The 15,558-nt window shown below is 31.9% G+C and overlaps 2 protein-coding genes across 2 annotated transcripts in view; both read right to left on the bottom strand.

The window, feature by feature from the left end:
• Positions 1-1,902, bottom strand: part of LOC114760738 (protein SWEETIE) — a 40,176-nt gene extending 38,274 nt beyond the window's left edge. The window contains exons 1-2 of the mRNA XM_028950031.1: positions 1,595-1,902; positions 762-969 (exon numbers count right to left, since the gene is read on the bottom strand). Coding sequence (XP_028805864.1) covers positions 762-969; positions 1,595-1,771 — 385 coding nt within the window. The 5' untranslated portion in view covers positions 1,772-1,902. The remainder of the gene's footprint in view (positions 1-761; positions 970-1,594) is intronic.
• A 6,806-nt stretch (positions 1,903-8,708) lies between these two features.
• On the bottom strand, positions 8,709-10,132 carry LOC114760747 (probable carboxylesterase 17). Its single transcript, XM_028950040.1, has one exon. The coding sequence runs from the start codon at positions 9,936-9,938 to the stop codon at positions 8,937-8,939; it is 1,002 nt and encodes a 333-aa protein (XP_028805873.1). The 5' UTR covers positions 9,939-10,132; the 3' UTR covers positions 8,709-8,936.
• Between the last annotated feature and the right edge of the window lie 5,426 nt (positions 10,133-15,558).

The raw sequence follows: 15,558 nt of genomic DNA, 5'->3' as shown, positions 1-15,558 counted from the left end.
CAAATATCCATATGAATAGATAATTACCGGAAAATATCCAAAAGTCATATTTAAATTTTAGACCATAAAACTTTATTTGGAAATGAAAGTATTCCTAGTAAATGAATGATAATACAGAGTTGAAAGCATACAGAAGCACCACATACATGTCAAAAACTCTACAGCACCCTTCTTGCCCCAATTAGAAAGATTAGCTAGCTCTTGTATGATCACAACAAAAACTGACAAGAACACCTAGCCAACTCAATGAAAAGTAAGCTTGACATTATGCATGGGCACCCCCACTTACTCAGTAGAGAAATTGAGGGTCCTTTTGGTATAAAGGAAGGAATTTCCCAACAATATGTATCATATCTTATAATCATTAGTCATCAGCTTCTACCCCTTTAGCATGAAGATCAGTTTTCGCCTTCAAAGTCATTTTTCCACTGAATTTTTCGTTTTATTCCAATATGTGCCAAACAAACCCTAAGGGGGCAAAATAGAACAAATGGGTGATAATAATCACGTAACTTAGAATATGAACAACTTGTACAATTCATAGAAATATGATGCAGCTGCAAGCTTTATCGTATAATCGCCGATAATAATGTTCCTTTGCAATCAGAAATGCAGTGAGACATTATGGAGGAGAATCACATTGGGGGGGAAACTTGTTAGCTTTTATATAGTCATTTATATATGTCAAATGAGTCAATCATGAATAATTCAGCACTTCAGTAGCTATCTAAAAGCTCTGGAATTCTTTGGCTTTGACAAACCAGCAACTCTCTGAGGTTCACTTCTTTTCCCATCAGAAAGAAACCCCTGAAGACTACTTGCTCTAGAGTAAATTGATATCCCATCTCCCTTTGATATAATCTTTGCCATTGCTACTGATGCCAAATGACGCACTGGCCGACGTGCACCTATAACAAGAAGGGAATATAGCGCATCCTCGCATCTCCTTTGCCACAACAAAATGGAGTCCTGAAAATAAGTTGTTTCAGCATCAGAAGTCAACAAGACCACTAGACTGTCGACTTTGGATTTTAAATATATAAGAATAAGAGGTTAGATATGAAATTCTAGTAAGATCGTGAATACTCAGAATTCTAGTAACTGCAAAATCAAACGATCAAGAATGAACCGCCCTCTCCCGGGGCTAATATAAGTACTTCACGAATGCGCATATTCTCATCAACTAAGGAGAGCTTTATCAACGTTACATAGTCCTTCAGATTTTTTCCGTTCTATACCATAAAAAACAATCAGGCAAGGTGCAAACTGTCTATCCGATATGACGCGGCTAAAGGTAAGACTTCCTCACAGGTAACAAAAAAGCAAATGGTAGAAAAGGAAAAGAAAAATGTATCAAGGTAAGTCGCCTGATTAATGGATAGTCAAAAAAATTCGAAATATATCTTCCAAGACCAGCACATTACTGCTTTGAAAGTAATAGTAAGAACTGAGCAAAATCACAATACAGTAACTGATTTTAAGGACTCAAAGTGATCCTAGTTTGAGACAGAGGAAGCAGAGTAACGGAATATATAGTATGAGAGATCTGAGAAAGTGTCCCGGGCAGTGGTAAGTGAGGAGATAGCCGAATCACCTTGGTGCCTTCGTCAATGGCGGAGATGAGATCGGATAGCAGATCGAAGCAAAGGAGCGGGTCTGGAGATTGCTGAGCTGCAGAGGCCACAATGGATTCCAGTTGAGCTGCCAGAACGCCGAAGCGCGAGAGTGGCACGTTGTCTCTAATTAAATTCTTCGCCATTGAAGAAGCCATGGCTGGGAATAACCCAGCAGAACAAGAAGAAGAAGAAGAATTAACGAGGATGACAGTGATCAAGTTAACTTCGTTGCAGAGAAGACATGGCCCGAAAACGGGAACTGAATATTGTAAACACTATTGCGATTCGCAGCAAAGAGGCTATTTATATTTCAATACTCCCTCACAAAAAATTCGAACTTTTGCTAGAAGATGGGGTGAAACCGTGAAAACGGTAAGTAGAAACTGGAAACTGGAAACAAGCGCGTTTCGATGCTGTGCTGATTTTCATTTCATCCTTGTTTAACAAATTACCGGAGTTGTCCTGAACAGGTTTTCGACCAAGGCGGAACCCAGACTTACTGGGTGATTCAATGCTAATTTTTAATTATTTTTAAATTTTAATGGGTGATTATTTAAAATGTTTAATTTTTAAAATAATACCAATATCTATATTTTCTGAAATAAACAAAAGTGCACTTTGGTCCTGTAAATTTATATAAGTTTCTTTTTAGTCTTTTAATTTAATAAAATAGGTTTTTACTTCTCTAAATTAGTCTCAAATAATGTTTTCATGGTAATCATTGTTATTTTAAAATATTAAAGGCAATATGTTAATATTTTGTGAATGTTGGCAAAAAAAATATTTTGTGAATATTCCGTAAGCATTTAAAATTTTGATTTTCATATTTTTTGTTAATAAAACAAATAATATTAAGATTAAAAAATGGGTTAAGGCGCGCCCAATACCCCGAACTATTTACCCATGTGCGTCCAGTGGCCTAAAGTAATTTTGGATGCATCCAGTGTCCTAAACTAATTAAAATGGTGCGTCCATATCCCAAGCTAACAGAAATGTTATATTCAACTGTTATTTTCCTGACTCAGCTTAAAGTTGACCCCAGATATTCTACATGGTAGACACATAGGCACCCGATATGTATTATTCTTACTCAAAAGTCAATAAGGAAGGAAATAAATTCAATTTTGAGTAAGAATAATACATATCAAATTCCATATGTCTACCATTTAGAATATTTAGGGTCAACTTTAAGCTGAGTCAAGAAAGTAACAGTTAAACATAACATTTCTGTTAGCTTGGGATATAGACGCACCATTTTAATTAGTTTAGGACACTGGATGCACCCAAAATTACTTTAGGCCACTGGACGCACCTGGATAAATAGTTCAGGATGCTGGGCGCACATTAGCCCTTAAAAAATTAAAGAGATAATTTATAAAATTAAAAAATTAAATTGAAATTTGTACAAAGTTAAAAATTAAAAATATATTTTCTTTACCTTAAAATATGATAATATTTAGAAAATTATAAAAATTAAATTAAATGATGGACTTTCCGGTTTTAACATAGACAAGTAAAACAGGCACTTCAGATTCAGGGTTCAGACTAGTGATTTTAATTTTGTGAGGCTCATTAACTTTGTTAAATAATTAATGTCATACAACTTTCAGCATTTGCTTATTTAGTTTGAGCTTGAAATCTCTTTTTTTTTTTTTTTGAGCAAGTTTGAGCTTGGAATCTTTGAAGTGCCTTTCTTTAATGCTATCCAATGGCAAATCAATTTTAGTAATGATGAACATCATGATATTTATCACTACAGTAAAATCTAAACTATTTAGATAAAGTTTTAATGATCTAAATTTAAAATTTTTAACTAGTGATTTTTAAATAAAAAATTTATTTTAAAAAAAACCTTACAGTTAAGATATTACATTTATTTTAAACTATATATACATGTTGAAGGGAAATATTTTAAAAAAAACAAAAATGTTAAATATTAAATCTCGACCATCTATTTTAAGTTTGAGTGATTGAGATTTTATAGGTATCAATGCTCATCATTGCGATGAGCATTGAAACTAGTTCCATCCAATACCTTTTAAAATGCCACAACTTTCAAGATGTTTTTCTTGTTTCATTTGATAGTTAAATTCTCCACGAAATGAAGCTTTTGAATTTTCTACAATTTTTCAAAGAAAAATACTCTAGAATTGTGTAGTTTTTTTTATTTAAAAAAGTCTTAAAAAATTGAAAACTATACCATTTTATTACTGTAAAACATCAAAATATCACCTTTTTTTTTATGTAAACTCTAATAATCAAAAGAAACAAGAAAAAAATTCTAAAAAGTTGGTACTCCTCTAATCCTTAATATAAGACTTATTTAACTAATTTGATTAAATTAAGAAATTTAGGTAAGTTAGTTAATTATAAGAAATATGACATATTTTTCCTGAAATACCATAATCATCTTTCTTAATGTCCCCTCCTCTCCCTCATCTACTTAATTATAGTTGAGGGAGTATCCATAGGAGTAATTTAGAAAAAACTGATAAATATGATAAATAGGTCTTATATTTAAGATCAAAATCAACTCAAAAATTAAGTTTTATATTAAAGACCGAGAAGTACATTACAAAAGGAAATATTAAAGAGAGGCACATCAAAGGCCCATGCCCATTTATTTTTGAATAGGACCACTCAGCAGGACATAAATTCTAGGGAAAATTTCAATTGAGGACTGCAGATGGGAATTAATTTCAAACAGTCCCCAAAAAATTATGAAATATCACTACAAGACCAAAGGATCAAATTGAAATTAAAATTAGGAGCAAAATTACAATAATACCCCTCATTTTTATTTTTTTAAAAAAATAAATATTAATGGTCGCAGGAGTTCCAGCCACCAACGCTCAGATGGCCGCCACCGGAGGGAGGTTGAAGCTCTAGTGGCCGGAAGATTTTTTTTTTTTAAAATAAAATGGCCAAGGAAAAATTTGAACCCATGACCTCTTAACACACAAAAAATAATGTGACAACTAAGCCAAGTAAACCATTTAGTCATGTGATACAAATAAAAATATATATAACAAAGCAAACACAAGTGTCCAAGTATAAGTGAACACGTGAAATTCGGCAATTTACAATAAAAATTTGGTAATTTACAAATAACATAATGAAATTCATAACCCCAAATACAAGTATTTAAGTGTAAATGAGCAAGTGAAATTTGAAGATTTACAAAAGTTTATGGAGTTACAATCCAAATTCGGCTATTCACAAGAAACACAAAAAAATTCACAATTCAAAATGTAAGTGTTTAAGTGTAAATGAACAAGTGAAATTTAGCGATTTACAAAATTAAAAGCTCTTAATCTCACTTTTTCAATTTTTAAAATTGAGTTTGTTGAAATTTTTCTTCCCCTCATTTTTCCTCTATTTTGCTCGTACCAAACAAACCCTTAAGTTCCAAATAAAACGTATCAATCTCTTTCACCCATATATTCTCCAGTAAATTCACAAGATGAATGTAGAGGGTGAATTTGAAAAGAGATAGACTTGGGAAAAAAAGGAGACGCAGACTCCACACCTTTATTATGGAATGTCAACTCCATGCACAAATCATATCGTCTTGTGTCACTCTCTTTCCGATTGCAGTATCTATATGCATATCTGATTTCTTTTATAAGAAAGACAATAAGGTTAATGTGCAAAATTATTCATAAAGTATTCTCTCATGTGTATTTGACACCGTAAAATTTTTATGGATATAGGGATACTTCGAAATAGAGCAAAATGTCATTTTCATCTGGCCATATTGATCACTGAATTCATCTAGAAGCCAGTATGGGGTCCCAACATGCTGAAGTTATTTGTTGATTGAAATACTCCTCCGATCCTAATTATAAGACCCAATTGACTTATTTGAGGAGATTAAGGAAGTAAATTAAGTTGGTTATTTATAATAAATAAGTATTGTCATTCCTAAAATATCCTTGCTAATTAAGTATATTGGTTAAAACTATCATTATTAGAAGGATTATCTTAGAAAAAAATGCATAAATATAAGAGACAAAATGGATTGGGGTCTTATAATTAGGACCAAATAAAAAGTCAAATGGGGTCTTATAATAAGGACCGAAGGAGTAGTACTTTTACTTCACTTTAGGAGGTGTTTGGATTTTTTCACAAATCGAGACAAATTTCTTTACATATTTATTTGGGGACTGTTTGGATGAAACCAAGCTATAGTTTGGAAAATAGCTTCTAGAAAATAGATTTTGGGGAGAATAGATTCTGTGAAGAATAGATTTTGTGAAAAAGTGATTCTGATAAAGTGAGAGTGTTTAGATAATTGTTATCAGAAACATTTTTTATATGTACAAATTACTAAAAAGGACATAAGTTAATATGATAATTACATAAAAGATAGATTTTATAATATATTTTAATTTGAAGGAATAAAATTGTTAATAATATATTTTTTACTAACATAATTAATAATATATAAGATAATGTAATTAATAAATAATTAATATGTGTATATATATTTATAAAATATAAGATTAAATATGTTTAGAGAAAAATGATTTTTTTCCGCGAACAGAAAAATAATGATTTTCTTTAAAGATTTTAAACATGAAATCCAATAACATTTTTTTCACAACTAGTTTTTGTAACAACATACTACCTTGATCTTTAATATAATTAATTAATTAATTGTTACTACATGTATATATATTTATAAAATACAAGAGTAAAAATATTTTTGGAGAAGATGAATTATTTTGTTGTGAACAGAAAATTATTAATTTGGGTGTTTTTGGTCAAAATATCCCGTTGTTCCCATTTGACTCCTAATTATCACTCCAATGACTCAGCTTTTACTCCCCAGAAGTAATAATTTTTTACTTCTCACCAAACTATGGTTTCAGCCTTCAAAATTATGGTTTTAGCTGTAACTAAGGTTTTAAAATAATTGAAGCTGTTTGGATGTCATCTTATCCAAATCATGGTTTTGGATGTCATCCAAACAAGCTCTCAGTATACAGTAAAAGTACTTTTAAAACTATGATTTTTTCTCTCTCTAAATACTCCCTATTAGTAACACTGGCGCGTAATGTTACACTCACAGAAGTTATGTGGTATGCATAAATTTGGCCCCAAAAAAAATATGCATGAAAGAATACTTTGTGAGTAGATTTGTATCTTAACTTTGAATGATGCTTTTCTGCATATCAAACATCGCATCACTTTGTGAGCTGTGACTGGAAATGATTCAAAGGCCAACAACCTCTTGGGAAATTTTTTTTATCTTTGAAGGAGGTTTCAAAGCATTGAAAGCTATTGTAGTCTGAATCTGTACACTAATTTTCTCTAAGGAATTGGATCTATTGTAACTCCAAAGGGAATTTCTATGGCAGACAAATGGGCCAACCTCACTAAAACGACTGATCTTAGCCCCTCATCACTTCCATGCAGTTTTCAGTTTTGGCTCTCCCAAATGTCAGCCATCCCAGAAGGGAAAGAATCAAATCAAAGAATAAGATGACATCATAATGCACTATGAATTATTGTGACTTGTGGACGCTAGCAAGCACAAGGGATAGATGAAGAAGATATGCTTGTTTCTAGTAAACTCAACCCTGCTTTTCCCAAAGAAACGTAACCCTCCTAACCGTGCATGCGCACTACTTCCTACCTAATTGGTCCCACACAGCTTCTTTAATTTCTCCCCTTTATTTTTTTCTCGCTCTCAGCTCAGTGCTAAAGTTGGTCAAGGATTGGGCAAAGATGCCATTGCTTCCAAACCAGGACCACTTCATCTACATCTCCATCTCTATCATCCAAGAGACTTTTCACGTGGATCTAATAATTAACTTGCCATCACTTCTATCTGTCCTCTCAACCACACAAACTAGTATAAGTATACTGATAATTAATTACGTTTATATTCATTAATATATATAAGTGTATATATATTACTCTGTACTACGTGCAGTAATAAGTATGTATATATATAAGTACTTCTAACATGTTTCACACAGACTAAGAAAAATCTTAAATTTCATTTACTCTCATTTAAAATTCAACAACTTTCTAACTTTATCCCTATTTAATATACATTATACCTCATATAAACAAAGTCAATACAATAATAAATGAAAAGTAAAATTGTCTATCTATACAAAAATTTCTCTCAGTACCCCATAAATAGAACCAAAAAAATGTATTCTCTCCCCACCTTATAAATAGGACTAGAAAAGTTTATTACATGCACGCTTTATTTTTTAATTTACTACTCCTCTACTTCTATTTATAAGTCATTTTCAACATATTTTACACAGAGAAAAAATATTAAACTTCACTAACTCTCATTTAAAATTTAACAACTTTTCAATTTTATCTCTGTTTAATATACATTATACTGTATTAGAACAACGTCAACACAATATTAAATAGAAAATAAAATTGTACATTCATATGAAAATTTTCTCTCTGCGTTCTATAAATATGACCCAAAAATTGCTTTCTCTCTGTTCTATAAATAGGACTAGAGAAGTATTAACTTACAATTTGAAATTTAAAATTTTTCACTTAAAATTTCATTCAGATCAATGTATCTTTCAATGAATAGATTTAGAAAAATTCCACTATTGAATCATTTAATTGTATGTATAGTAGAAGCATGTGATAACTTCATGCAAATCCACACAACAATATGTGACATGCTATAAATTTTGAAATTTTAACACATTCCAAAATTAATGTTAATCTTCATTTGATTCAAATTAATAAGATTTTAATTTCTTTAATATATTAGAAAAACCAATGAAACATATGCTAAAATACAATTATTAACCATGCCAGTAGCCTTGTAACCCAATTGCAAGTAAACTCCTTTACAAATAAGAGGTCGCGGTCCAAACTTATTTTGTAATCTCAGGATATTAGTATCTGCTTCTTTAATTAAAAAAACATATTTTATCAAATACTCCTATATTTAATATGGGCATATCTCATTCACTGGCCACAGGTGTTTCATATTTAATCATTTTCATTATGCTTTTAATAAAAAGTTTATAGCACTTGTAAGGAAGAGATTTGATTGACTAAACTAATATGATACTCTTGTACGGCAGGAAAACATCATTTTTTTGTGAAACTCAGGAACTCTCACCAATAATTAACCAAAGAGTTGGTCTCAGAAAACTTGAAACTCAAATCATAAGTTATACTTAATATTTTGCTTTTGTGCCTAAATTAAAGTTAAAATCACCTATTACACACGACAGTTACCAACTCCTACAACAAACACGCTAAACTCTTGTAACTAAATCTATGTGCACAAATTTTAAAGATTATTCAGAGCTATCTTCACTATTGGCTGATGAAGCTCTTGATATGATTGATCATTTCCTGGGTACGAGACTGTGAAAGATGAGAGTTAGTCAGAATCTGAAACGCATGGCCTACACCTTTGAACATCACAGTCTCCACCTTCTTCCCTGATCTAGCCAAAGCGTCAGAAAACCCCAAGTTTCTGTCTCTCATAATATCCAATTCTGATACACACACCAGAACACCAGAAACCCTCAAGTCTCTCAGCTTGGAGAAGCCATTAACAAGAGGGTTACAATAATGGTGGTCACGGTTTGCCCCGAGAGGAAGTGATAATCGCCAGTAAGTATCTGAAGCTGATAGAGAAAGAAACTGGTTTGAATATTGCTTCTCTGATATGGTTCTTTCTTCTCCTCCAAAGAAAGGCTGGATCAAGATTATACCTCTGAGAGATAAAGAGGTGTTTGATGAAATGCGTGAGGCAACATTGAAGGCTATGTTGGCTCCTGCGCTGTCACCTGCAAGATAAAGGGAAGATAGGTTGGTCTGACTAAGCCACCATTTTTGCCCACTAGAAGTGTTCAGAGATTCTTGTTTCAACCACATGACAGTGTTGAAACCGTCTTCATATGCAGAAGGAAGACGACTTTCTGGGGCTAAATGGTATTCCACAGAGAGAATGACACAGTTTGCTTTGGAAGCAACATTGGTTAAGAACTCATGGTAGCAGCTCCAAGAAGCAGAGCCAACACAGAACCCACCACCATGGAAGTAAATCAACAAAGGAATAAGCTTGGTGTTAGAGCTTGCTGGGACATATAAACGTGCCCATAGGTTGGTCTCTTTGTTGATGGAGATGTCTCTGGAAGTCACAGAACGACATGGTTGTGATGAGCAGGAGACACAAGGAACAATTGGAGGCCTTTCTACATGACCATCTCTGTGAACTCTAATGAGTCCCTGAATTTCCTCAGTGATGACTCCTTTCTGCTGGTAAGTGTTGTTAACATGTGAGTTTTGTCTGTAGGATATGGCTGCCATTGTTAGGACACTGAAAACTTGAGAAGAACTAAAATATTTAGAATTTTGGAACTCTCTTTGTGATCCCAATTTGCCAAACTAGTGCTCTGGTTTTTCCGGTTTTATAGAGAGCTCAGCAGATACTGGTAGAGTGTCAAAAGCTTCTTCAAGTTGGAAGATGCTCAGTCATGAAGAATCTTGCATGAGGTTAGAAAATCTCAGTGTACTTTTGACATTTTGAGAGTTGTACATCTTTTCTACGTGCTATAAACCATAGATATACACACTTAGTGTTTTAATCCACAGAAACTGAAGTATGAACCAATAATGGGAATCTGATGGTGATGGGGAATGAGGATAAGCTTTATTCCAATCTGATGGAGGTGAGTGTATCATACTATCATTTCGTGAAGACTTTTCTGGATTGAGCATGCGTGACAACTTAGAACTGTTACTATATGAACTCATTAAAATTGTGATGAGTTTTTTGTGACCCTTCTCTGTGATAGGCTTATCTTCATGAACCCGTACATTGACGTGATGGGCTTCATTGGCGGTGGCTTCATATTATCCTCTCACAACACTCTTTTTCCCCCTTTTGTTCTTTATCTTTTGGCGTATGCTCAATTATGTTCTCCACCTCCTACTAGATAAGGGCTTATGCACATATCATTGGTGATTTATAAATATAGTACGATTTTATGTAGATTTAATCATCAATAAATCTCTACAATAACCTAGTATGTGTTTCGTAATTTGTTGGTTTTGATCAAAACATGATTTTGACTAAAAGCTGATTTCACATATAGTATTATTTTGGTGGCTTTGATCAAAATCAACACAATACCAAACATATGCTTAGTTATTAAAATTTCTCTAACAAGGTCAATTCCAACTATCCATAAAAAAAAAAAAAGGAGACTTTTGTTATTAAAGGGAGAATTACTCTGCAAGTTCCCATAATTTGACTTGATTTTTAATTAGGTCCTTATAATTTTGTTTGTTTTTAATTAGGTTCCTATAGTTTTTGTTATCAATCTATTAAGAATTTCATTTGATTTTTAAATCAGATTCTTGTAGTCCCCCCCCCCCAATTAGCCTCCTGAAATTACAGAGACATTATTAAAATCCAATGAAAAAAATTACACAATATCGATTAAAAGCAAGTGAAATTATAAAGATTTGATAAAAAAAGAAAAAAAATTACAAGAATATGATTAAAAATCGGGTGCAATTTTACGGATTAATTTTCTCAAATGTTTAACTACTATAAGACTACCTATTGAATAGACGATGGGATAAGGTATTTAAATACCTTAAAATTATATACAAAGGATCACTTAGTACTTGAAACTTTTTTTTACTTTTAAATACCCTTGAAGTTTATTTTCACAGTAAAAGTACCCAGTTTGTTATCCGTTATTAAATCTGATCGTTAAATTATGTAGTTTGACTGATATCTTTAACAGTCAGATTTAACAACGGATAACGGTTCAGGGTAACAATACTAGGAAATAAAACTTCCAAGGCATATGAGTGTTTTAAAAAAAAATCCAAATACTAAGTACTCCTTCATGTATACTTTCAGAATATTCAATTACCTTATCCCCATAGACGATTCATAACTTATAAATAGCATAACTTCTTTTGTAAGTTTTCACATGTAGACACATGCAGCATTTGAGCCAAGATCTTCTAGATGTTAGATCTATATCATTTGTGTGAGACTTTTACTCACAGTTAAATTCTCCACTATCTAGCATACGTAGCAGCTGGCGTATACAGCAGATGTCAGAATCTATGGTGTTTAATCTCTTTTAGTGAAGATCACTACACAGAGATTTTGTGGTTCACCTGCGAATAGACCAAATCAAAATTGGAGAAAAGAAAGAACATTCCTAGCTTAATTCCAAGTACATGCATGCAACTTGAACAGTACAACTTTATTCCCTATATATCCCCTAATATCTCTCTTGACAAATAATATATGCTTTCTGATTCTATATGCAAAAAGCTGGTTTTTCAAAATTGTCTCTTTCTTTGGGATATGGAAAATCAACTAACTAGCTTCTGGGTTTGACAAGGAACAGAATTCAAACGCAAATTATAAAGGTGCATGAATTGGATTGGATTTTATTCCCTTTATGTATTTGCATTTTCGAATCTCTCTCCTCTTAATTTCCTTCTTCGATCAGTTTTCTTTGATTTTCTCTACACGTCTCCATTTTCTGTTCTCAACTTTCTGTGCTTCCAAACAGTCGGTGGTTATATAACTAACATTTGATGAGCCAACCATATATTGTAGTGATGATTCAAAGAGTGTGATTTTGAAAATTGAAGCTCGATTGGATTCTCTCATGGTGGCTTCTTTTTTCTTTTCTTTTCTTTTTTGTTTTTATCTCATAGCAGCACGTTCGGTTTCACATTGTAAAATGTAAACTATAAACTGTATGCTATAGTACTTTTGGTATATAAAAACTTATCAGATACCATTGGGCAATTAATTAATTTACCAAACCGGTATTTATGAGTAATTTTTGATAACTAATTTCTTTACTAATCATAAATTAGTTATATGTCTCCTATATTTAAGAACATAATGAGTATTTTGTTGCAGTTATATAGTCCTGAGCTCATGCATATTTCCCCCCCTTTAAATGTGTGTTAAATATCATAACTCGAAAGGAATTAAAATTAATTAATGTTGATTATTACGCTAAAATGTTATAGTGAATTTGTCACCAGTATGTATTAAAAAAACAATTTTAGCATTTAAAAAAGGTAGGAAAATGACAAAAAAGGAAGTTAGAAATTTGTAAATATTAAATAAAAATTTGTTATTATTTATAAATTTAGTGTTGTCAACACCAAATAATCATCAAACTTGATTTGGAATTTATTGATTTTCAATTTCGTTTTTTGTCATTCGTCCAAAAAGGTATCATCCCACTAAGAAAAACATATCCCTAGCTAATTGTACTTATATGTGTACTTAATATTATATTATTATTTGACAAAAGTCTAAAACTTTTTGTGACTTATCATGTTTTTCTTTTTTGGCCAAAACACTTGTCGTGTTGTAAGAATATTTTTCCTAATAAGTTAAAAATCACAATGAAATGTAATTTTCTTTTTTTGAAATGCGACAAAGGAATAAAAAGCAAAAAAAGAGAATATTGAAAAAAGATAAGTCTCCCATCTAGTACAATTTGTTTGATATGGAGCTCAGGAGAAGCATCATCTATCATCCATACCTATACAATCAAATATATGAACATTGATGCCTCAATTAGTCACTATTACGTGTCTGTGTTTTGTCTTCTACTCCTCCCCGGTCATGACACTATAACTCATGTCATTAGTTTAGTGAGAAAGACTGAGAATAACGTTTAATAAGATCATTGCACAAGACATTCTAGTCAACAATATATCTAAGGAGTTGATTGTTGATAAAGTATAATGGCGTTGTGCGATTCATGTAACTGACCCCATCTAGTAAGATAAAGCTTCTTGTTATTATCTGGTTAGTCTAGTGAGATGAGACGCTATGTTCTTTAAGCAACTTTCAAAACTAGAGTTGTAAATGGAGCTACTAGCTTGAGGTGTCACCTCCTGTATGAACGTCTATAATACTCTAAAATAGGTTAGTTGGCCGTCAATTATTTATTTATATGAACTCATTTAGTTATAAATATAAAACTAAATATTTAATTTACAGATATTAAAAAAATTATTTGGGTTAATTAGTTGTAAAAAAAAAATACTCATTTTACTAATATATTTCTTTTAATAATTCATAATGAAAATTACCACATGTGGAAAATCTGTTTTTAATTAGTATGTGTAATCAAATTAAAAGGAATAGTTTGAGAATAATTTGAGTACTTAGGATTGGAGGAATATCATATGTACTAATACTAACGATCTCAAATTACAAACAAGATCAAATCTATGAACCACACCTGAATTCACTTTTTATTTATCCGCAGTAGTGACTTTACATCCAACTCAAAATTAAGATTCTAGATAATTGCCACGCGGAATCGACCCCGCTGTACAGTTTCAACCAAAAGCAATTAATTCCTGCATTTCCTTCAAGCACATCGGCAGGAAGATATTCTCATCCGTGCGGTAATACCATTATGTATGGGATATACTCCTGCTGTACTTAATATAGAATTTAATTATTGAGTTAATTTTAGTCTTAAATATAAGACATCTTTGTAATATTTATTAGTTTTTCTTAAATTACTCCTATTGATACTCTTTCAAGTATAATCAAGTAAAATAGGAAGGAAAGATATTAAGAAAGATGATTATGATATTTTAGAAAAAATATGTCATATTTCTTATAATTGACTAACTTGCCTAATTTTTTAATCTAGTCAAATTAGTTAAATAGATATTATATTAAGGATCATAGGAGTATATTATTATTTCAACTGGTTATATATTTACATTTTGTTCCCAATTGCGATGTGTTGTTTATTAATAGAAAATAAATACCTCGTCGGCCATAAAAGTATAGGCGGCAACAGAAGTAAGGGTTTAGAATATAATGTGATTTGGCCATTACTTATGGAATCAATATTATATGCAAGTAGCCAACTTACCAAATTTGTGTGCAAACTAATCAAATCGTAAACTCTTGGCAATATTCAGTAGGTCCCAAGGAGAAGATTTGATTCCAAGAATCAAAATGTGATGACATATATAGTTAGGGATAAAATGCAAATTTGTCACGAAAATTTTTACTTTAGGAGTGTTGGGTACGGAAAATTTTTTTGAAGCAAATTTGCTTTGGAAGTGCAGCAATATTATCCCATATCATTAAAAAAAAAAACTAACATTAATGGTAAAAATAGTGACGTCGACTGTTAAAATTTTTAATTGTAGGCAGACATATCGTTATGATTTTACACTTTCAGGATAAATTTGGTATGAAAAACTTCCAAATTCCTAACGCTCCTGGGTGAAAACTTCGGAGACAAATTTGTACATCATCTTCTATAGTCACTGTATATATGGCTTCTCTACAGCACCAGTAATTTACAGATCTGAATTTGTACCATTTATTGTTATCATTTTACATCTTTGCATGTAATGTATTCACATTAATTTAGGATTCTGTTTTATTATTACTACCTCCGGTCCTTAATATAAGACCCCATTTGACTTTTAGTTTGGTCCTAATTATAAGACCCCAATCCATTTTGTCTCTCATATTTATGCATTTTTTCCCAAGATAGTCCTTCTAATAATGATAGTTCTAACCAACACACTTAATTAGCAAGGATATTTTAGGAATGATAACACTTATTTGTTACAAATAACTAACTTAACTTACTTCCTTAATCTCCTCAAATTAGTCAACTGGGTCTTATAATTAGGACCGGAGGTAGTACTAGGACTAGGTTTAAGCTTTCTCTATTCTCTCTCTGTCTCTAGCTCTCTCTGCTCCTCTCTTTTCTCCTCCTCGTCTTCTTTCTCCTCCCTCTTCCCCTTCCCCATTATGTGTCAATGATTTATTGAAGATTTGGAGATTTGAAGTTATGACTTCCTAGGTACCGCAACAATTAGATAAAGGAGATGATACCCCATGAGCAAATGAAGGAATAAGCCCTATATATTGACATTCCCG

The sequence above is a fragment of the Neltuma alba genome, unplaced genomic scaffold, assembly GCF_004799145.2.
Source record: "Neltuma alba isolate B1F8T4 unplaced genomic scaffold, ASM479914v2 tig00011015_pilon, whole genome shotgun sequence".
In the NCBI taxonomy this organism is placed as follows: domain Eukaryota; kingdom Viridiplantae; phylum Streptophyta; class Magnoliopsida; order Fabales; family Fabaceae; genus Neltuma; species Neltuma alba.
The sequence above is the reverse complement of the archived record's forward strand: the minus strand, read 5'-3'. Positions and strand labels throughout refer to the sequence as shown.

Bases quoted from the DNA above. Each gene is read 5' to 3' on its own strand.
- LOC114760747 (XM_028950040.1), bottom strand. From the start codon at position 9,938: ATGGCAGCCATATCCTACAGACAAAACTCACATGTTAACAACACTTAC.